At 33.4% G+C, this 21,320-nt stretch overlaps 8 protein-coding genes and 1 non-coding gene across 9 annotated transcripts; 4 read left to right on the forward strand and 5 right to left on the reverse strand.

The window, feature by feature from the left end:
• On the reverse strand, window positions 1-339 carry Kpol_299p1 (AGL178W family transposase; the record flags this gene model as incomplete). The annotated part of the gene is made up of 1 exon (XM_001642449.1): window positions 1-339. A coding segment is annotated over one exon (339 nt), but the record flags the coding sequence as incomplete, so codon positions are not given.
• Window positions 340-712: 373 nt separating this feature from the next.
• Kpol_299trna1 lies at window positions 713-784 on the forward strand. The gene has a single exon. It is a non-coding gene; the product is annotated as a tRNA-Cys (tRNA).
• Window positions 785-1,969: 1,185 nt separating this feature from the next.
• DUR12 (bifunctional urea carboxylase/allophanate hydrolase) lies at window positions 1,970-7,468 on the forward strand (the record flags this gene model as incomplete). Its single annotated transcript, XM_001642450.1, has 1 exon — window positions 1,970-7,468. The coding sequence occupies one exon, from the start codon at window positions 1,970-1,972 to the stop codon at window positions 7,466-7,468; it is 5,499 nt and encodes a 1,832-aa protein (XP_001642500.1).
• Window positions 7,469-7,627: 159 nt separating this feature from the next.
• Window positions 7,628-8,983, reverse strand: FTH1 (Fth1p; the record flags this gene model as incomplete). The annotated part of the gene is made up of 1 exon (XM_001642451.1): window positions 7,628-8,983. One exon carries the CDS (start codon window positions 8,981-8,983, stop codon window positions 7,628-7,630), a length of 1,356 nt encoding a protein of 451 aa, XP_001642501.1.
• A 436-nt stretch (window positions 8,984-9,419) lies between these two features.
• MFM1 (Mfm1p) lies at window positions 9,420-10,613 on the reverse strand (the record flags this gene model as incomplete). Its single annotated transcript, XM_001642452.1, has 1 exon — window positions 9,420-10,613. The coding sequence occupies one exon, from the start codon at window positions 10,611-10,613 to the stop codon at window positions 9,420-9,422; it is 1,194 nt and encodes a 397-aa protein (XP_001642502.1).
• A 408-nt stretch (window positions 10,614-11,021) lies between these two features.
• On the reverse strand, window positions 11,022-12,353 carry KTR3 (mannosyltransferase KTR3; the record flags this gene model as incomplete). Its single annotated transcript, XM_001642453.1, has 1 exon — window positions 11,022-12,353. One exon carries the CDS (start codon window positions 12,351-12,353, stop codon window positions 11,022-11,024), a length of 1,332 nt encoding a protein of 443 aa, XP_001642503.1.
• A 1,884-nt stretch (window positions 12,354-14,237) lies between these two features.
• Window positions 14,238-15,287, forward strand: LDH1 (triacylglycerol lipase; the record flags this gene model as incomplete). Its single annotated transcript, XM_001642454.1, has 1 exon — window positions 14,238-15,287. The coding sequence occupies one exon, from the start codon at window positions 14,238-14,240 to the stop codon at window positions 15,285-15,287; it is 1,050 nt and encodes a 349-aa protein (XP_001642504.1).
• A 176-nt stretch (window positions 15,288-15,463) lies between these two features.
• On the reverse strand, window positions 15,464-17,995 carry COS111 (Cos111p; the record flags this gene model as incomplete). The annotated part of the gene is made up of 1 exon (XM_001642455.1): window positions 15,464-17,995. One exon carries the CDS (start codon window positions 17,993-17,995, stop codon window positions 15,464-15,466), a length of 2,532 nt encoding a protein of 843 aa, XP_001642505.1.
• A 3,016-nt stretch (window positions 17,996-21,011) lies between these two features.
• Window positions 21,012-21,320, forward strand: HTC1 (Htc1p; the record flags this gene model as incomplete). The annotated part of the gene is made up of 1 exon (XM_001642456.1): window positions 21,012-21,320. A coding segment is annotated over one exon (309 nt), but the record flags the coding sequence as incomplete, so codon positions are not given.

Here is a 21,320-nt window from a genome sequence, read left to right on the forward strand (position 1 = left end):
TTTCATGTTTAGTAGTTGATTGATAATCTTATGATGGTCAATTTTATGTGCATAATGTTCAACAAATTTTGTCTTGAAAGATTCATATGTGCAACCTGGTGAATTGCGGTAGCATTGTGCTGCCCATACCCCAGCAGTACCGTATAATCTGTCGCACAAGAATGCTATTTTTTCTGCATCAGTGTCAAGTTGTCTCGTGTCCATCCTCATTCCCATATTTGTGATGAAAACGTGTAACTTAGCTGCATCCTCTGTTCCAGTGAACTTTTCTTCTGGGGGAATTGAACCTCCAATTTTTGTCTCGGAAAGTCTTGATTTAGTTGGTGTTGCCCTTGGCATGATTTTTTGATATTTTGATAACTATTCTCTGTGATAACCTAGTACCGTTTAGCGCTACCAGATGTTGTATGCCAAACCCTCTAGTGTGTGTCACCTTTCAGCTTAGAATACAACTTAATTTATTATTTCTAATTAGCAACCTTTATATATGGATAGCTAATATACATCTTAGTGATCTACCTACTGTATTTATATACCTTCATTATTGACTCACTTTCTTGACATGTAAGAGTCATTCTTTCTCAACCCGGACCTTGTTAGATTATCACATTCATGTTCCAACCTGTCACATTCACATTCCAACTTATCACATGCTAGTTCCGACTAATCACAATTGTGTCCTAATTCATTACGACAATTTTCAAGGATTAAAGCTCGTATGGCGCAGTGGTAGCGCAGCAGATTGCAAATCTGTTGGTCCTTAGTTCGATCCTGAGTGCGAGCTTTACTTTTAATTTTTTCTTTTTCCTATTTATTTTTTTCCAAAAAATTCATCAATTATGTCACTGTACTCCATTTCACTCTTCTCTACTCTATTCTCCTCCTTCATTTTTTTTTCTTTTAGGCTGCGTTCTCCACTGGACATTGTCAAAGAGTCTGTCCAATTACCTGCCTCTTAACGTTATCCTTTGACTCTTAAACAAAGATCAGTAATAGCAACTGGAACAATAACCATAATGATAAAACCAGTCCTGAACCGGAAAACAAAACAAAACAAACTGCAGCTGCAGCTGCAACAGGAGGTACAAATAGAAGAATTAGTAGACTATATCCGTCTGAAATATCAAAATTACAAAATACAAAAATGCCATCGATTTGTTGTATAATTTGCAGACAAATTTGCGTTCTAGTTGAAAACATTTGTCATAGGACATTTTTGTGATTCTACCTTATCAATTGTCCTGATAACCCTTGAACAGCTAGCTATGCATACTGCGACAACTTCTGGTCTGATACCGATTACTCTACCGATATCCCTTAACATAATTAAAAAATAACATACAACAATTATGTTAGCAATACTGAATACATTCAATCTATCCCATCCCATCTTATGCAAATTTGTCCTAATTTGTCCTAATTAGCCATTCAACTTCTCTTATCTATCTATCTCTACCCTTACAAAATATATATAAATATGTATTTACAAATTGATAAGATATCTTATCAATTATTGCAAACTTAGTAAATACTGTATATCAAGATCAAGTGTAATGGTTATTGACTAAATAGACATCGGCAATTGCACTCAGAATAGGATTCTCGTACTTTAAAATTTGTTAAATCTGGTTTACCAATCCAATTGTACAATTGATTTGGCTAGTTGAATAATTATCTTCTTATGAATCATCATGCCATTGCTTTATTGAAGCTTCTTCTATATAATATAAAAAGGTTGTTCTTGGTTGGAAAAAATAGTATTTATCTGTAATTATAAATTGTTCAATTTTCACAAATTAGATTTGGTGATACTAATCTAATTTATTCTATGTTGACTTAAAAAGTCTTACTATACTCTTGTAACTGTTACTGACATTTTTGATTAAATAATCATACTAAGTGACAAACAGATCAAAGTTAAAAAATAAAAAAGCGTTAAGATAAAATTGAAATATTAATTTAAAATATAATGTCCAAATCATCTTTTGAAAACACATTAGGATGGACAATAGATGATTGGTTATCATTCCATAAAAAGCATGATTATGAAAGTTCATTATCTTTATTAAAACAGTTATTGAGGTCTCAGAAAGTTGCCCCGATTGATTGTGCATGGATTAGTTTGGTAGATGAATCTTACTTAGAATCACAATGGTTATTACAATCTGCCAGAGATAATAGATCGCAATTGCCTTTATTAGGTGTACCAATTGCAGTAAAGGATAACATTGATGTTAAAAATTGTTTAACTACTGCTGGTTGTCCTTCTTTTGCTTATAATCCAATTTCTGATTCAACTGTTGTTAGATTGTTGAAAAATGCTGGCGCAATAATATTAGGTAAAACCAATTTAGATCAATTTGCGACTGGATTGGTAGGAACAAGATCTCCGTATGGTAAAACTCCCTGTGTTTTCAACCAAGATTATGTTTCAGGAGGCTCTTCTGCTGGTTCCGCTTCTGTTGTCGCAAGAGGAATCGTACCTTTAGCGTTGGGAACTGATACCGCTGGATCAGGAAGAGTACCAGCTGCTTTGAATAATATTATAGGGCTAAAGCCAACTAGAGGAATCGTCTCTTGTAATGGTGTTGTTCCTGCCTGTAAATCGTTAGATTGTGTTTCAATATTTTCTTTAAATTTAAAAGATGCTGAAACTTGTTTAAGAACTATCGCAAACCCTGACTATGAAAATGATGAATATTCAAGGAGTTTGCCTTCAAACCCAAAAAGAAAATTTGACCATAAACTAAATATCGCAATTCCAAAAAATATCCCAAATTTTGGTGATGATAAAAACTCATTTCTATTTGAAGACGCTGTTAACGTTTTAAAAGAAATAGATGCAAATATTGTAGAATTGGACTTTCAACCTTTGCTAGATCTTGCAGAATGTCTATACAATGGTCCATGGGTTGTGGAAAGGTACCTAGCTACAAAAGAGTTTCTAGAAAGAAATCCTCCTTTAGACTCTTTAGATCCAACTGTTCTTTCAATTATCGAATCTGCAAAGAAATTTAACGCCTGCGATGTATTCAAATCTGAATATAAAAGAAAACAGATTTTACAAAAGATCAAAAATATATTCAAAGACATCGACGTACTATGTGTCCCAACATGTCCTTTGAACCCAACATTTAAGGAAGTAGAACAAGAGCCAATTAAGGTTAATTCAATCCAGGGTACCTGGACAAACTTTGTTAATTTAGCTGATCTATCTGCTATCGCCATTCCAGCAGGTTTTAGAAATGATGGTCTTCCAAATGGTATTACTTTGATTAGCAGAAAATTTAATGATTATGCTTTACTAGAATTAGCAAATCGTTATTTAAACTATAGGACTCCTTTCAGCGTGAAAGCATTTGGTATCTTTACGGATGAACTTAAAAATAAAGATAAAAAGAAATATGAATTATATGGCCCAGAGGTCACAACCCATGACTCAATTACTGTTGCAGTAGTAGGAGCTCATTTGAAAGGATTTGCATTAAATTGGCAACTGGACAAGGTAAATGCCACATTTATAAAATCCTCCAAAACAGCTAAGAAATATGAATTATATGCCTTACCTAAAGCAGGACCTGTATTGAAGCCAGGTTTGAGACGTATTGGCAATGCAAAAGGAACAAAAATCGAACTGGAATTATATTCAATCCCTCTTGAAACATTTGGTATATTTATGTCAATGATTCCTGAACCTTTAGGTATTGGTTCCGTAGAGTTAGAGAATGGGGAATGGGTTAAATCTTTTATATGTGAAGAAATTGGCTATATTCAAGAAGGTTCCAAAAATATTTCTTCATATGGGGGGTACAAGAATTATATGACGTATTTGAAAGAAAAAGAATCTGTTAAGATTTTCAATTCGATACTAGTCGCAAATAGAGGTGAAATAGCAGTTCGTATTATAAAATCTTTAAAAAAATTAAAAATTAAATCAGTAGCTATCTATTCCGAAATTGATAAAAATTCACAACATGTTCATGATGCTGATATTGCGATTCCTTTGATTGGCTCCACAACCGCCGACACTTATTTAAATATTGAACAAATAATTAAAATTGCAAAAGAAACTTCATCTGAAGGAATCATTCCTGGTTATGGCTTTCTTTCTGAAAATGCTGAATTTTCTGATACATGCAAAGAAAATGGCATCACATTTATTGGTCCTTCAGGACAGGTTATACGAGATTTAGGTTTAAAGCATTCAGCGAGGGAATTAGCAAAGAATGCTAATGTTCCATTAGTTCCCGGTTCATCTTTAATATCAAATGTTCAAGAGGTAAAGGAAGTAGCACAAGCACTAGGCTATCCAGTTATGATTAAATCAACTGCTGGTGGTGGTGGTATTGGATTGCAGAAAGTTGAAAATGAAGAACAGATTGAGAGCATGTTTGCAACAGTTAAACATCTGGGTGAGACATATTTCGGAAATTCTGGGGTATTTCTTGAAAAATTTATTGAGAATGCAAGACATGTTGAAGTACAAATATTAGGTGATGGTAAAGGTAAAGCAATCGCGATCGGAGAACGTGATTGTTCTTTGCAAAGAAGAAATCAGAAAATAATTGAAGAAACACCTCCCCCAAATTTGCCAGAAAGCACCCTAATTAAAATGAGAAACGCAGCGGAAAGTTTAGGTGCCTTGACAAAATACTTGGGCGCTGGTACAGTAGAGTACATATATGACCAAGATAGAGATGAATTCTATTTCTTAGAGGTAAATACAAGGTTACAAGTTGAACATCCAATTACAGAAGTTGTTACCGGTTTAGATTTAGTAGAATGGATGGTAAAACTAGCCGCCGGAAATTCATTATCATTGACTCGTGATAGCATAAAAGTATCTGGGGTGTCAATAGAAGCAAGACTATATGCAGAAAATCCTGTTAAAAACTTTTTGCCTTCTCCAGGAAAATTAACTACCGTTGAATTTCCAAGCTGGACAAGGGTGGATAGTTGGGTTTCGAGTGGTAGTGTGATTTCAACGGAATATGATCCAACTTTAGCTAAAATTATTGTTCACGGAAACAATCGTTCAGATGCTATTACTAAATTAATTAATGCATTAAGTGAAACCGTTATTCAAGGTTGTATTACTAATAAAGATTATTTAATGGCTGTTTTGAAATCCGAATTTTTTAATGATGCAACAATGACAACCCATACTTTAAATTCATTTCAATATTCACCAAATGTTTTTGAAATCATTACTCCAGGTGCACACACTAGTGTCCAAGATTTTCCCGGAAGGAAATCGTATTGGAGAATTGGTGTACCGCCTTCTGGGCCTATGGATTCTTATTCTTTTAGACTGGCTAATAAGATAGTCGGAAATCATGAATCAGCTGCTGGTTTGGAAATTACATTAATCGGCCCAACCATACGATTCCATTGTAATACATTGATCGCATTAACTGGTGGTGAAGCAGATTGTCAACTAAATGGAAAAAATATCACAATGTACTCAGCAATACAGGTGAATTCTGGCGATAAATTAACAATAGGTAAAATTGTAACAGGATGCAGGATTTATTTATCAGTTAAAGATGGTATAAAAGTTCCTGAATATTTGGGTTCAAAATCAACTTTTACATTAGGAGAATTCGGAGGATACAACGGAAGAGTACTAAAAACTGGTGATTTGATCCCAATTGTATCACCTGAGGATATCGATCTTTCAAAGATTGTCTCCAATCTTCCAAAATCAATAATGCCTAATATTTCAAGAAATGGAAAATGGGAAATTGGTGTGTTATGCGGTCCCCATGGTTCTCCTGATTTTTTCGAAGAAAGCTACATTAGTGAATTTTTTAGCTCCAGTTGGAAAGTCCACTACAATTCCAATAGATTTGGTATTAAATTAATTGGCCCCAAACCGCGTTGGGTTAGAAATGATGGGGGTGAAGCTGGCTTACATCCATCAAACGCTCATGATTATGTCTATTCACTTGGTGCGATCAATTTCACTGGTGATGAACCAGTCATAATTACTTGTGACGGACCTTCTTTAGGTGGGTTCGTATGCCAAGTTGTCATACCTGAGGCTGAATTATGGAAGGTTGGTCAAGTAAAATCCGGTGATTCCATTAAATTTCACCCTATAAGTTATGAAGGCTCTCGAAAATTATTTCAGGCATTGGACTTCAAAATTAATTACCTGAAAAGTCTAGAAAATGAAATCGAATTGAATCAGGTAATTCTTTCAAAATTTGAAAACCCAATATTACGAGAAATACATTCTTCAGATCATGACAGTGTGCTATCAGTCAAATACAGGCAAGCAGGTGATAGATATATTCTGGTAGAATTTGGTGAGAATAAATTAGATTTTAATATCTCATATCATATTCACTCCATCATCAAAAATGTAGAAGAACTACAAATTAAGGGTATTGTAGAAATGTCACAAGGTGTGAGATCATTTTTGATAGAATTTGAACCAAATAGAATCTCTCAGAAGAATCTATTAGAAGTTCTAATAACAGTAGGCAATGGGGTTCCATTTACTCATGATTGGAAAATTTCATCAAAATTGATAAGACTTCCAATGGCATTTGAAGATTCAAAGACCTTGGGGTGTGTTAAAAGATATCAGGAAACAATTCGGTCATCGGCGCCATGGTTACCTAATAATGTTGACTTTGTTGCATCAGCTAATGAAATCAAAAGAGAAAATGTCTATGATATGATGTACTCAGCCCGATTTATGGTAATGGGTCTGGGTGATGTTTATCTAAGTTCACCTTGTGCAGTTCCAATCGATCCTCGTCAACGCTACTTAGGATCTAAGTATAATCCAGCTCGTACATTTACTGAAAAGGGTGTTGTTGGTTTAGGTGGTATGTATATGTGCATTTACGCTGCATCCAGTCCAGGTGGATATCAATTAGTTGGTAGAACAATTCCAATTTGGGATACATTGATGTTAGGCTCTCATTCTGCTACTCCATGGATGCTCTCTCCATTTGATCAAATAGAATTTTTTGTTGTTTCAGAAAATGAATTGGATACTTATGTTGAACAGTTCGATAGCGGTACATTTGAAATTGATGTTTCTAATATATTGTTTGATAACTCAGTTTACGAGCAGTGGTTAAAAGAGAATAAGGAATCAATAGACGCTCATGATAGTAAAGTATCAGGAGAGGAAAGAAGTAGATTAGCTACTTTGTTATCAGAAGTAAATGTCGATAAAGTTACAATTGAAGAACCTACCAAGGATGATCTTAATAAATATGATGAAAATGCTTGTCTCATATATTCTGAATACTGTGGAAGGTTTTGGAAATCATTGGTTAATGTCGGTGACATAATTAATGTCGGCGACGGCTTAATTGTTGTAGAGGCCATGAAAACGGAAATGACTGTTGAATCTCAAAAGTCTGGTATGGTTAAAGAAATTCTTCATAAAAATGGTGATATTGTCAATGAAGGAGAAATAGTTGTTGTTCTAGAACCTATCAAATAAAAGACGAGGTAAGGTAAGAATAAGAATCATACCATTTTTGATTGAGTTACATAACATATATATTTATATACTTCAAATATGTTAATTGTTTGAATATGCACAATAAATTTGTCTTATTAAAGTCTAAACTTGCGGATGAACTATGTCTAGATTTCAAAATCAGGTATCTTGTCTGCTAATCAATGGGGTGGTGCTATCTTTTGATACTCTTGGGTCAGCAGAAGATTCCCCAGAATCCAGAGTAGAAGGAGAAGTTTTCATAGAGCTCATATTATTTAGATCTAACGACGCCTTTGCAATATTTAGTCTTTTCATAATACGCTTTTTTTGCCATCTGATCGGAATATATGGAATGTATCCTTTTTTTTCTTCAATCAATAATATATGAATTACTAAGATTAAAACCAACCAATAAATATTGTAAGAGATAACAGAACCATATGTTGCACTGTTCGTCCAACCGAATATGGCAGTTAAAATCATCCAACCACCATCACGCTCACCATTACAACAATTTACATGCCATACAGATTTTGAAATATCGTACGAACCCGGACCATTACCAACTTCACTCATGTCTTGTCCACCACATTTATTTACATAATCCTGAAGCTCTAATTGCCATACCCCCTTTGAAAACAGACCTGCCGCTATTAAGTACAGGAAGCAAGTGGCCACCACTAAACAAATTTTTAGTGATAAAGAAGCAGAGTATCTAAAAAAGAAATATCCAAAAATTCCACTGGTGGTTGCAGCTGCAACCATTGAAAGTGGTATCGATGATAAAGGTTGGTCAATTCCAACACCTCCAATAAAGACTACTGCCTCTAGCCCTTCACGTAAAGCAGTGACAAAAGGTAAAATGAAGAAGGCATACTTTTCACTAAATTTAACTGTTTGGTTTTGACCAGAAGTATTCTGTTGAAGCATCCTAGCATTATCAGAGTAAATAATAGACGCCAATTTAATTCTAAATTTTTCTCTTAATTTACCCATTCTTAAAAAGAACAGACCCATTACAGAGATTATGACAGAAGCTACCAAACTTAATACACCTTCGTAATAATGTTCACTGGCACTCCATAAATCAGTACCGATATTATAGAAAATTACAATGAAACAACCACCAATAAACATACACAGTATCAAACCCAAAGCTCCACCTGATATAATCTGAGTCTTCAATTTTTTATATAACTTATGGTTGTCAACGGTTTCAAGTGAATTTTCTTCGCTGCTGGTCAGAACATCAGGATGCTCAAATATTTCTTCTTCTTCCTCCACAGTGTAAGCACGACGAATTTGACGTTCCTGATTTGAGTCCTCCAATAAGGGACGACTATTGTCTAATTCAGAGTTACTGGACCCTGTAACTACCGTTGCACCTGTATCATTCTCAATAGAAAGACCCTGTTTTACAATAGTCAACAAAATGGAAATAATAACAATAATTTCTAGAGATTCCCTAAGGAATATAAAAAAGATTTGAAATGAGAACACATCGGTAAATGCCATCGTTCCTGAATTATTAAATGAGCAATTCTAAAATATTAAAATATTCTCAAATTATAAAAGTTGAACCTACTCGTCCCTTTAAGAATGTATAAAGTACCACTCTTTCAAAACTATATCACCTTAAATATCATTGAAAGAAACATATAACCAACCCAAAATATTGATTAGAAGTACCTTTTAATGGTCTTTGTAACTTATATTAATCGATTCTTCATCTTTATGTCACCTCACCTCACCTCACCTCATTTAGAAGCTTGATTCGAATGTTTAAAATCATGTTCTTTGGACAATTTACGATATCAGGAAAGACCAAGTGTGTCACGTGCTCTCCATGAATATTTACTATGAAGAGGTTAAGGTTAATGCAAATACTGGGACAATATTGAGACATTAATGGATTAAAATATTTACATAATGGTTATATCTGTTCGTTATCTTATTTAATTTTAGGTTTGTCTCTGCCGAAAAGGGATAGTTTCTGTAAACTTCTTAAACTTTTGATATTCAGTTTGAACAGGAATATCAAGCTGAACAAACTTATAACTGTAACTAATCCAAATCCGTAATCTGTTTCTTCTATGAAATTTTCCAAATTCATACCGTAGAGGGACCCCAAAAATATCGCACCTCCTAACGATAGCATACCCATGCTAAATTTGATACCCAATAACATCAATTGGTTTCTATTCGAATCTAAGATAATGTTAATAATTTCCTCTGTTGTCTTAACGTTAGAGATTGAACTCTCTGCTTTTTGCACAATTTCATCTATATGACTGTAATACGTCTCTAAAAGCATCTCTATCTCTGTATGGTCATCTTCGACTCTTTCTTTTCCGCAATGCTTATCTGTCAAATACATTGAACATAAATCATCATCTTGCTCTAGTAAATTATCTATCATTTCTCTTACTAGTAATGCCTTTTTATGGAATATAGTTAATTTTTTATTTTGTACTAATAATAGTCTAAGTTTATTCTTGGTGATTTTGTATTCCAGATCTTGAAGAATACTTTTGCTTATTGTATTTAATACTTTCATCTCCCTCGTTAAACTTGACAATGCAGATATGAATATAGCTTCCAGAGCCCTGAATTCATAAGGTAGTTCGTCACCTTGCATCTCCAGTTGGTAATAACTAGAGAGTCTTAACTGTAAGTCACTTATCAAGTCCAACTGCGTCTTCGAATCTAATGGTAAATTTGAACCACCATTGTCGAAGATAATAACACCATCAGATTTTATTAATGCTTTGATATTTAATAAATTTACTAGGATACCATTTCTCCTGACCAATATTGTCGAAACCAAATCTAGATTCCCACTTTTCTCTATCTTTCTTAAATCTCTTGGTAATAGTGCATGTTGGATAACTAGGTCTTCTCTTTTCATATCCATGGAAGATACGATAACTCTCCCCTTCTCATCGAAAATTGTGCATCGAACGGTGCCAGTCCCATAATTATACAATGAATTATTCTTCTGAATTAAATTCTTCTGTATCAGTAGAGCCATTGTATCAGGAACTGATATTTTGGGTTTAATTTCTGAAGAGATCTGTCGAAGGTTACCACATCTGAAGGGCATTATTCTGCCACCTCGAAATGATCTAAAAGCGCTCCTAAACATGATTATAATGGTGATATACAATACCGACCAATGAACCTAACCGTACCTACGTTTCAGTAACCCAATCCTATCAAATCTAGCCTTTCTATAGCTTTAAAGCATAAGTTGCTTTTAATCATTAATTAGCTGAACTTTTTTTTTTAAGCATCGATGTTGCTAAAATGCGATGAGCTTATAAGTAATTGACTATATTAAGGCTGGATTTAATGAATGTTTAAAACTGTTTAAAATGATATCTATCTAACTGACAGTTCAGATACCTTCTTGTACGATACATAAAATATAATCTTAATATTTAAAATTATAAATTAGATTTTTTATAAGATTATAAGATCAACTATGTCAATTTATAATGATCTAAAGCTAAATAAAAGGAAAACGGAAACTATTTAATTCACAATATTTTGATTACCAGGTCTTTGATTGGGCTCCAACTGGGATCATTAAGTTAGCAGCCTTGAAATATTTCTTTGTACAGAAATAGTGTTCACGCCATGTATCGTCGACAGATGGATCACAGATACATTTATTTTGTAATCTAATTTTTTCTTCAACAGGACAGGAGAAATAGTTTGGATGGTGGAAACCCAAACCGTCGAAGAAATGAATCTCAGAACGATCCAAGATGGTAGCAGCAGCAACAGAGTGTACAGGAGCATCACCCCATCTTTCATAGAAGAAACCACCAGCTTTATCTAGATAATCGAAATAATCTCTATATGCTTTAGATCTGAAGAATTCTAAAGAACCAATTTCAAAATTAGACCAGAAATGACATCTGTTGTATGTAGTACCACCATCATCCGATATAAAGTTCATCAAATTGTTTTTATTTAAATGTTCTGGGAATTCACTGAAGAAAGATAATACGGTAGACCATAGGGTAGGAATAGTCTGTTCATAGTCAGTGACAGATAATATGAAACCGATCTTTTTATTGTTCACTCTTAAGAATTTGAAAATATCGTATTGAATATCACAATATAATGTAATATCGTGATCAACTCTCCAGAAGTAATCGTATTCATCTAATAATGGATGACGCCAGAAGAAACCAGAGTGATAACGACACATATGTCTGTATGGGATAGAGTCAGCGTACAGGACTTCTTCTTTAACTAAAAATTTCATACCTTCTCTCATTTTATCACGATCTATCCATGATGGTACAGACCATTGATCACTAGGAATTAAACCATACTTAGTATTACCTGATGTTAAAGCAGAGGTAACTCTTTTAAATTCTTCAGTAAATTCGACATCATTCAGGAAAACCCAATCATAATGATATCTATTATTGAAACGATCTTCAACATGTCTAATAGATTTAACCAATTCCCACAAGTCAGTGTTTCTCACCAAAGTAACCATAGTTGCCTTCTCTCTAACACCATCATCTTCAGGATGGACAACTTTTTGAGAAATATCAGTGAAAGGCATCACGTAGTCATCAGATCTTTTGGAAATGGAAGCATCTGAAGGTTGAAAATCGCTATATGGAGAAGCTAAATCACCTCCAAATTGACTTTCTTTCTTGTTTACTGCCCTTTCGGTGTTTACAGAATCACTATCACCATCCAAGGCATCGTTAATAGAAAAATCGATATAGTCATTAGTTATAAACAATAAAGTCAAAACTATAACAAGACCAGCAACTGCAAATCTAATTTCACGAGCATATCTTTTAAAGAAGATTGCAGGCTTAGGAATCAACTTCTTCTCTTTATCACCAGCACCCATTGTTGATGTTTATTGAAAAGTTTATTATTTCCACCAAGTACTAGATAGAAGGGATTATTCAATATACAGTTCCAATGTAGCTTATCTACCTAGTTGCCGACAAAAAAAATATCAATTAAACTCAGAATAGTTATATGATTGATATATACCCTTGCAATATAAATTGTTCATATATAAATTGAACAATTCAGTTGCTGGAATAAAAACTAACCTTCAAAAGAGTTCAAACTTCAAATTTCAATCACCATGACGTGTATAGTTTCATGAACTCGAGCATCAATATCAAATGATAATTATACCAAGAGAGAAAAAAAATATCAGAGACATAGTCAGCAACTTCTCTGATCAGAAGGAACTACTTTAACGTAAACCAAACTACGAGATACTGGAGAGAGAGACAACAAGGTAAGAAGACCCAAATAATAGAAAAAAAGAAGATGAAGTAAAGCACGATGAAGCACACAGCTAAAAATCTTGTAGTACTGAAAAATTTATCTCAACGTATCTATTTACCTCTAAGTCCCTACTAGATTTAACGTTATCATCATCACTTCTCTCTCTAGCAATCAATCAACTTAAAGAAACTTCTTCAAGATTACCTTAACTGTTGTAGATTTCGAAAGGTTTTTTTGTCTTGTTACCATTTTCATTCCTAATGCTTGATTACCTGAGAAACTCAATAGCTCTATTCTCTAAAAACAAGAGAATTTCAGGCTTTTTGAGCTTTTTCCGTTTTGGGAAATGCTGTTTTATGAGTTTTTTGTTCTTTCTTCGAGTGGTTTTGTGTAGACCTGTTTCCTGCATTTCTTTTTTCTTTATCACATTTTGTGTTACTCCAAATTCAAAGTCTCGAGCGTTCCAAAAAGAAACGTTTGTCAACGTTCGTACGGGTTGTTGTCCAGAGTAAGGTATTTTTGTGTCTTCAAAAAAAACACATTTTTGTTTTTGTGTTTGTTATTTTGTGTTTTTTTAATCATTTTTTTCTTTCTCGGAAAAACAAAAAGTAACACAGACACAGACACGCAGACATCAGCGCTCTCTCTCTCCCGGAAATCTTCGGAGCGGAAGCGGAAGCTGCATTTGAAAAACCTAGACACAGAGACACTCGTACAAGTACCAGCACAAGCACAAAAACTCAGGTTTTTAATTGAGATAACTTTAAATAGTTTCTTTTTGTTCTCATCAGTTGTATTCCCTAACTGGGATATAATACAGCGGTTAGTTCAGGGATTCAGAACAATGTATTCCATCATTGAAGTCCAATTGAACAAACTGTCCTGCAAAATTGGAAAAGCTTGTGGATGTCAAGTGTGATACGGTGTTGGGTGGTGTCCATAGAAAGTGATCATATCCCCAATCAAACATAAAGGTCAATTTATTGCCTTCTTAAACTGAAGTCCCTTCTCTGCCTGTTTCTCGCATAATAGTTCTGCGATAAGTAATATTTCCCACACCATGTTCCTACCTTCTATAACTTGGTTAAGCACCAAAACCTTCTACCTATCTCTAGGTCATGTCATATTCACTAACGGTAGTAACGTAATCTTTTGTATAGTTTTAAAATCGAACAGTGATTGTAACCAAGTATAGATGGTCCCTTAACAAACACAGATCCTTCACTAGTGGTGGATGCATCGATTCAGATTTCATAAAACTGATTCTGCTGTATACAACTTTCTATATCCTATTATTATCCTTTTTTCAATTTGCAAAAAGAATGGGAGAAAGGGCTAGAGCGTTTTTGTTCAGATATTGAAAAATTTAAAGATATCCATCTGATCTGATCTGAATATAAAAGCCGAGATGACAAATAAATGATATAATAATTAGAACCTATTGACATCAAGACAAGGACTGCTAGCTCACTATAATTTAGTTGCAAAAATGGATGAGTTGATTGCTAGAGCTTGTAATTTGGATAATGAACCACTCTCTCTAAGGACTCCACAAGAAATTTCAGAATCTTATCAAGATGGTCCAACGTTGGTTAATGATGTAAAATCACCTGAGAATCAAAAGGACTTCCATACTAAATTTATTTCAGAACATGAACAGTTTACTGAATTCAACGATGATGGTTTGAAAATGAGAATAGCCCATAATTTAGATAAGGGTGTTCAAAATTACGATGAAGTTTACTTATTTATTCACGGATTAGGGGGGAATTTCGAACAATTTGAACCTTTGTTGAGGTTGGTGGATGCTTCTGATAAGAAATTCTTAACTATGGACTTGCCAGGTTTTGGGAAATCAGATGAACTAGAAAGCTATGGAATGTTTGATATTATCGAGGTTATTAATTATGTCGCTAAGAAATTCATTAAAGATGGAAAATCGATAAATGTTATAGGCCACTCTATGGGTTGTCTGCTTTCTATACATTTCATGGAAAAGTTCTCCAAAGAACTCAATATTACTCAATTGGTCCTATTGACTCCACCAAATCCAGAAGACACAAGATTATCAAGGAGTAATTATTTGACAAGGTTTGTAATTGGGTCATTATTTAAATGGCCAGGAATATTCGATATTTATAGAAACAGATTTGATCAAAATAAGGGTTTGGAAAGTTCAGGTATTAAACAGTTCTTCTATAACAATGATGACACTGATTTAGTGAGTCGTTACAGGAAATTATGGCAATTCCATAATAACGTCCAAAATAGGAGTCGCACAGTCGTTGGATACCTATATGGTTGGGAATCCGTTGATTGGGAAAGAATAAATCAACTCAGCATCACAAATTCCCTTAAAGTTAGAGTTGTGGGAGCAAATAAAGATATTGTAACGCCAATTGAAGATGCAGAAATCATGTTGGAAGGATTTACTGCTTTCAGTGATAAAGAGTTACTCCTAATTGAAAATTCTTCGCATAATGTCTGTTTTGACGCTCCAGCACAAATATGTACTTTATTCTATAAAAATATTTTTTAGTTTTCATTCTATATAACATATATGTAATATTGTAATGGAAATAATTGGTGTTTTTTGCTATAATACAGCTTTTTCGTTAGCATATAATCGTAAAATTCGTTAAACTTTTTAAATTTCAAGTATAAAAAAAATAGTTGGAATATATAAATCATGAACAAATGGATACTTTTTTTTCTTTAAATGACATAATTGTTTTCACCGATATTCATCCTTAATTCTTCACACTGTAATTCACGGATATTGGATAATAATTCTCTGGTCAATCTATCAATCTTCTTACATGGTTTGGAAACAAATTCCTGTGTTGAAGATACACCAGTTAAAAATATACTATCTTGAGAATACAAGTAAATAGTCAATACGGTGATGCCATTTTCCTTTCTGATGTTAAATGTGGTTGGATCATCAGAACTTTCTATAATAATTTTACAATCAATCGAATTATCTTGTTGATCTTTGAGTTTACCAAATTTGATATTCAATAATTCTGAGCTATTTATAACAGTGGATTCGAAATCTGTTTTACCAAAAATTTGATCTTTCTTTATATTGAATAATGATTCTAGAGCCAAGTTATCTTTTTGCAAAATTTCATCCATAATTAGTAAAGCTACCAAATCAAATAAATTACCTGAACTTGCCCATGGAACACGTCTGTTCAAACCTGACTTGGTAAAACTTAGATCAATTGCTCTGTTTATGTTCTTTTGATACAATGATAATACAAAATTTTTAATCATATATTCCCTACACCAGATAACCCCATTCATAATAATATTTTTCAGGGTAAATGACATGTTGTTGTCATCGATGAACATTAATTCATTAAATATTTCAGAGGGATTTATTTGTTTTAATTCAACACTTCTCTGTCTTTTTACTTCATTTACCTTTGTAGTTTGAATATAATTATCACTAGGTGATAAATTCATAGAGTCAAACAATGTACTTGATCTTGATCTTTTCTTGGTATCTTTCATATCGATATAATCATAATTTTTACTAGAGTCAGTTAAGAACATTACATCTAGCGTATAGTCCGATCTTGTAGCAATAACAGATTCATCCAGAGAAGGCAAAATTTCAAATTGCTCCTTTTGATAATTCCTAATATTATTTAACTGATTGGATTTTGAGACTAACATACCAATTGATTGTTGACTGCTTTTATCATGATTGATAACATGGAAATCATTACAAATGACCAAATTGGAAAAATTAACTTCCACTAAGTTTGGACATAATTTCAACATATGAAGCACATATCCTAATGGCAAATCACGATAAGAACAATACTTCAGTAGGAATTTGTTGGCATATGGATGTTTCCTCTTGTACTTTTTCTTTTCCTCATTTGGATTATGAACAGTAACTTCATTAAAAGATTTGGCTCCATCAACATCTTTAATTTCTTTATCCTCACTTTCCTTCACCTGAACCTCTTCAGCTCCTGAGTTATTAACTTCGGATTTATTCAAAATAGTACTGTGATTGATCTTACCAACATTATGTTTGGAGTTCTTAAACTTTAATCTGTTTAACCATTGACTTTTTCTTATTGAATTACTATTACTTGAGGAATTAAGATTACTTGGAACTTTTTTGATTGATTCATTACTAGATCCTACAATTGAACTTGAATTTGTCATTGTACTAGTTATAGTATTAGTCAAAGTTGACATTATACTATTTGTGATTGAACTAGTAGAACTGTTCGAACGCAGCCTATTCGAACTAAAAACCGAAGAGTTTGTTGATGAAGAGCTATTATTATTCCCAATTGAAGAATTCGAGAGTGTTGCAATAGAATTTGAAGAAGAATGAGAGCTTACCTTTTTCCAATTCAAACTGTTCAGCAGAGGAGAGCTGTATAATGGATCATATCTATACCTCCAATCTCTCCATGTAGCAAGTGCTACTTGCTTTTGAACTGTAATTGTTTCACTATTTGAAGTGTTTTCCTCAGGGATATTATTGATTGGCGGTATCTCTGTATTTGTAACTGCGTTATCCACTTGTGGATTACCTTCTTGTTGAGAAGTATTGGCATTGCTATTCTCATTTGAATTTTTATTATCGGTAAATGGCAATAGGCCATTTTTCAATTTAGATAAATCCAAATTTCTGACTAAAAGACCATTATCAGGATACAGTCTCAAGGAAGTAACAAATTGAGCTGCTCTATAAGTTGACGTTAAATAGGGACTTGCATATAGTAAAGTTTTGGTGGCCAAGTAGAATTTCTTATTAACGTAAAGACAATAGTATAAAAATTCGTTGTAATTCTCTTTTTGATTATCAGCAGATTCATCATCGTTTAAATTTGATAAAATTAATACCAATAATTCTAAAGGCAAGTCATCTATTTTTTTATAAACCTCATCACTCTTACTTCTCTTGATAATTCCATCTTCTTTTTTGAGAGTTGCATGTTTCTTCTTTTTCTTATTCTTCAATTTCTTCGAAGAAGAATTAATTAGAGATCTATACTTTTGTTTAATTTTAGAAGCAGTGGATACAATGGTCGCATTATCATTCCAAATATGATTATTATTATTGCTATAAGTACCACCACTATTATAATTCATTGAACTATCGTATTCATTTTGATAACTGCTAGAACGTGAATTTTCTCCTCCATACAATTGTTGATAAACAGAAACACCATATCTTGCATAATTTGTGTTCACGATATTAACAGATTCCATTTCTCTAGAGATATCCACAATCTAAATCAAATCTTTAGGATATCAGCAGTCAAATGATAATATATGAATTAGAGACGTTTCCACTAGTATGATATGTGGACAGGAATAGTTCACCTAATGTATATTCTATAAAAAAAGAAGTTTAGATTCCTAAAAGTACCAGTAACAAATAAATGACCTCTATAAATATTTAATTATCGAATCTCTAATTGATTAATTGATTAATTGATTAATTAATTAATTAAATATTTTATTTTTCTTAACCTTTTCGATCTTGAGCTTTTCCCCAGACTTTTTATCTTTTGATCTCTGCCTGCTACGGAAATACATCCAAACAATAATACGATATTTGAATTAAAGACAAACTTATTTATTTATATACGTTTCAGTTTCAGCAGATTAAAATGAATAAGACTATATACAGTTTTTGGAAGACCTGTTATGAAATGTTGATCGATCCTAAACTTAATAAAATTCATTCCTTGCAGGATTCCCTCTTGATGAGCTGTGAAGAAACGTCTGAAGAAAGGAACAACCCAAACTATAACACCAATTGCAATAATAGGCGTTTCTATCAATATTTTGATCTGATATAAACACTTCACTAGAACAAATCGCTATTAATAAGTTGCACAGTTCGAAATGCTCTATCTTGAACTGTAACAAGTTTCACTTTTCTTGTTACAGGGAAGGATACACTTGTTACATTGAATTCGAAAGATTATTACCATAATAAGCCAGTTTTAAGCTTTTGGTTGGGTATAATCCTTTGATGGTCAAGAAACAGTAAGAGAGAGAGAGTATCGGATAATCTTATTAAAGCAACAGGGCAAAAGCAACTGATTTTAGTTTTTATTTGCTGCATTTATTTCTTCTTGTTCTTTGCAGGATTATTTCTATAATTAGAAAACAGCTTCTTGTTGCAGGAAGTTGTTCTTCCGATAGGATTAAATAGTAGCATATGCTTAGAAGTTAGTAATATTTAATCCAGAAACATTGATGGTTAGTGACGGTTACGGTTTTTCCTCAGTTGAAGAGTAGGATTGTAGGTGGGGGGGTCAAAGAAGGTGGGGGTAGGTAGGTCTAGTTTTGGTAAATAGCAGTAGTCTACTTTGCTTGTTGCAGTTGAACTTTTTATCCGAAATCCTGGGGGGGTTCGGTCGTAATGCTGGTGGGGGAAGGGGATAGGTGAAGGATAGGTTACGTTGCAGAGTGAGCATACCACCAATGTCTGTTTTAATTGCTGCGTGAACCTTTTGGTGCCTTTGCTGGAATAAATGTGAATTTCGGTTTGGGATTTGGGTCAATGTGTCTGTGACAATTTTCAGCTGAATTGTTAGACGAGAAAGACAAGATGCTACATGTAAGACCAGTGGAATGGGTCGTAGCAGTTGAATGAATAATTCGTGGAGGTCACTAAAGTATCACAGTAAAACTATAACTTTGGTTTGGGCTCAGCGATTTCGAATTGCTTTGATCGTGAAGAACATTTCCATAAGAAATGTCCTGCAGAGTTCTCTTGGAGTTCTCGCATTTCTTTTTGCGTTTCTTTTTTTTCTAGTAAGCGTATATACCTTATACTTGCCAACAATTGAGATAAAGTACTGAATGATTGGTAGACTTTTCGAACCAGTTCGCTGGATTCACTTCCAAATATGGGAAAAAAAAGGTTTATTATAGGCTTTGATTTGTGCTAAAGTCACCGCGATAATACCCTAATTGCAATAATATGTTACGTGTAATGGGTGCATTGCCCGTGGAATGCAAATTCCCAGCATCTTTAGATGGGATTCCGTTTTATTTAGTGAACTACTTTTAGTTTTCGAGGAATTCGACATTGAAATACTTTTCAATGTTCGTGTTTGTTGGTGCTATGTAACAAATACCATTTATCAGCAGCTATACCTTTTCTTTTTTTATTTTATTTTTTATTATAAATATACACGTGACTTCTGGAACAACTGAAAACGGTAAAATAAAAAAATGAGTCTACTTCGTACTGGCTAATACACTCACACGATTTGATTGATGAGCACAGACGGTATGAGTAATGTTTTTATCAGAGTCTTATTGAACATAACAGATGCAATCATATAAGATTAAGAAATTAAATTTTTTTATAGGAGATCCAAACAAAATGTATGGATTCTCTTAAGTTCTATCTTTCCAATTAACATATCGATTTGACAATATTTGTTTGAGAGCAATGTATCAACTTGAAGAACAAAAACAGAAAGCAGGTGAGAGGAAACTAGTCCATCTAAGGAAATACAATTAGATTAAAATACCAAATTACTGTCGCAGTTCATCTTGTACTGATCCAGGTATATATAATTTTATTTGTCCCAGACACTAAATTGACAAGTTACCCTCACATACCCTGACTTTAGACGAGAAAATGTCCTTTTTTGTCTTAATTACTAAAGAAGCAACGTACGCCTTATATGGTTCCTCAAAACAAGATGTGCTCATCGGCTATTAAATTGGTAAGCGGAAAAATTCGGATAAATAGAAGAGATGAAATATAACATGAGACAAAACAATAAAAAGGAAATTAACAGCTTTTTTTTGCTTTTTATCGAAAGGTTAAACTTAATCGTCCTCTGAGTATCCTGTACAACCCGGATCAACGCTATCAGACGTATTTTATCGTTGCTGTGTTTTTCCTAATCCAGTCAATTATCATTTCTTTTTCTTCTTCTTAGCTGAATTTAAATTTTCCGAAAACTTAATATTCAAGATTCGAAACTATCTAAAGGTTTAAGCATTGCTGCTATCCAAACACGATAATGATTGAAACCTGAACTCTCTCTTTTTAGATTAAAGGTTGAATGTGGAGAAGCTTGATTATTTTATCAAAAATGCAAATTGAAGCTTACCTTTATCAAAAGCTAACGCATATCTGAGAAGAAAGAAGGAAATCAAACATTAATTTTTGTAGCCTTTTCTAAGCATAAGTTGCAAAAAGCATATTGTAGTAGTAGTAGCTGGCAAAAGAATATAAATACCAAGGATAATGACAATTTCTAAACCCCAAACCTGGAAAGAAATAGGAGACATCATTGCTAGTGGTGATTTAGGGAAGTTGGCTAGAACTCAAGAGAGTACCGATAAATACAGAGAGTTCAAAAGATATATTCTTGAAGAATTACATTCAAATTTGACAGATGTTCTATTGTCAAAATTAGGATGGACTTTATCAGATCTAAAATATTGTAATGATGTTATGTACAGTTCTGATGCTGACAAGATTAAAGTTGCATTCTCGCATAAATCTCTATATGAACTAACTGTGAATGACTTCCCATACAATTTTGAACAAAAC

This window comes from Vanderwaltozyma polyspora, genomic scaffold (assembly GCF_000150035.1).
Source record: "Vanderwaltozyma polyspora DSM 70294 KpolScaffold299 genomic scaffold, whole genome shotgun sequence".
NCBI classification, from domain to species: Eukaryota; Fungi; Ascomycota; class Saccharomycetes; order Saccharomycetales; family Saccharomycetaceae; genus Vanderwaltozyma; species Vanderwaltozyma polyspora.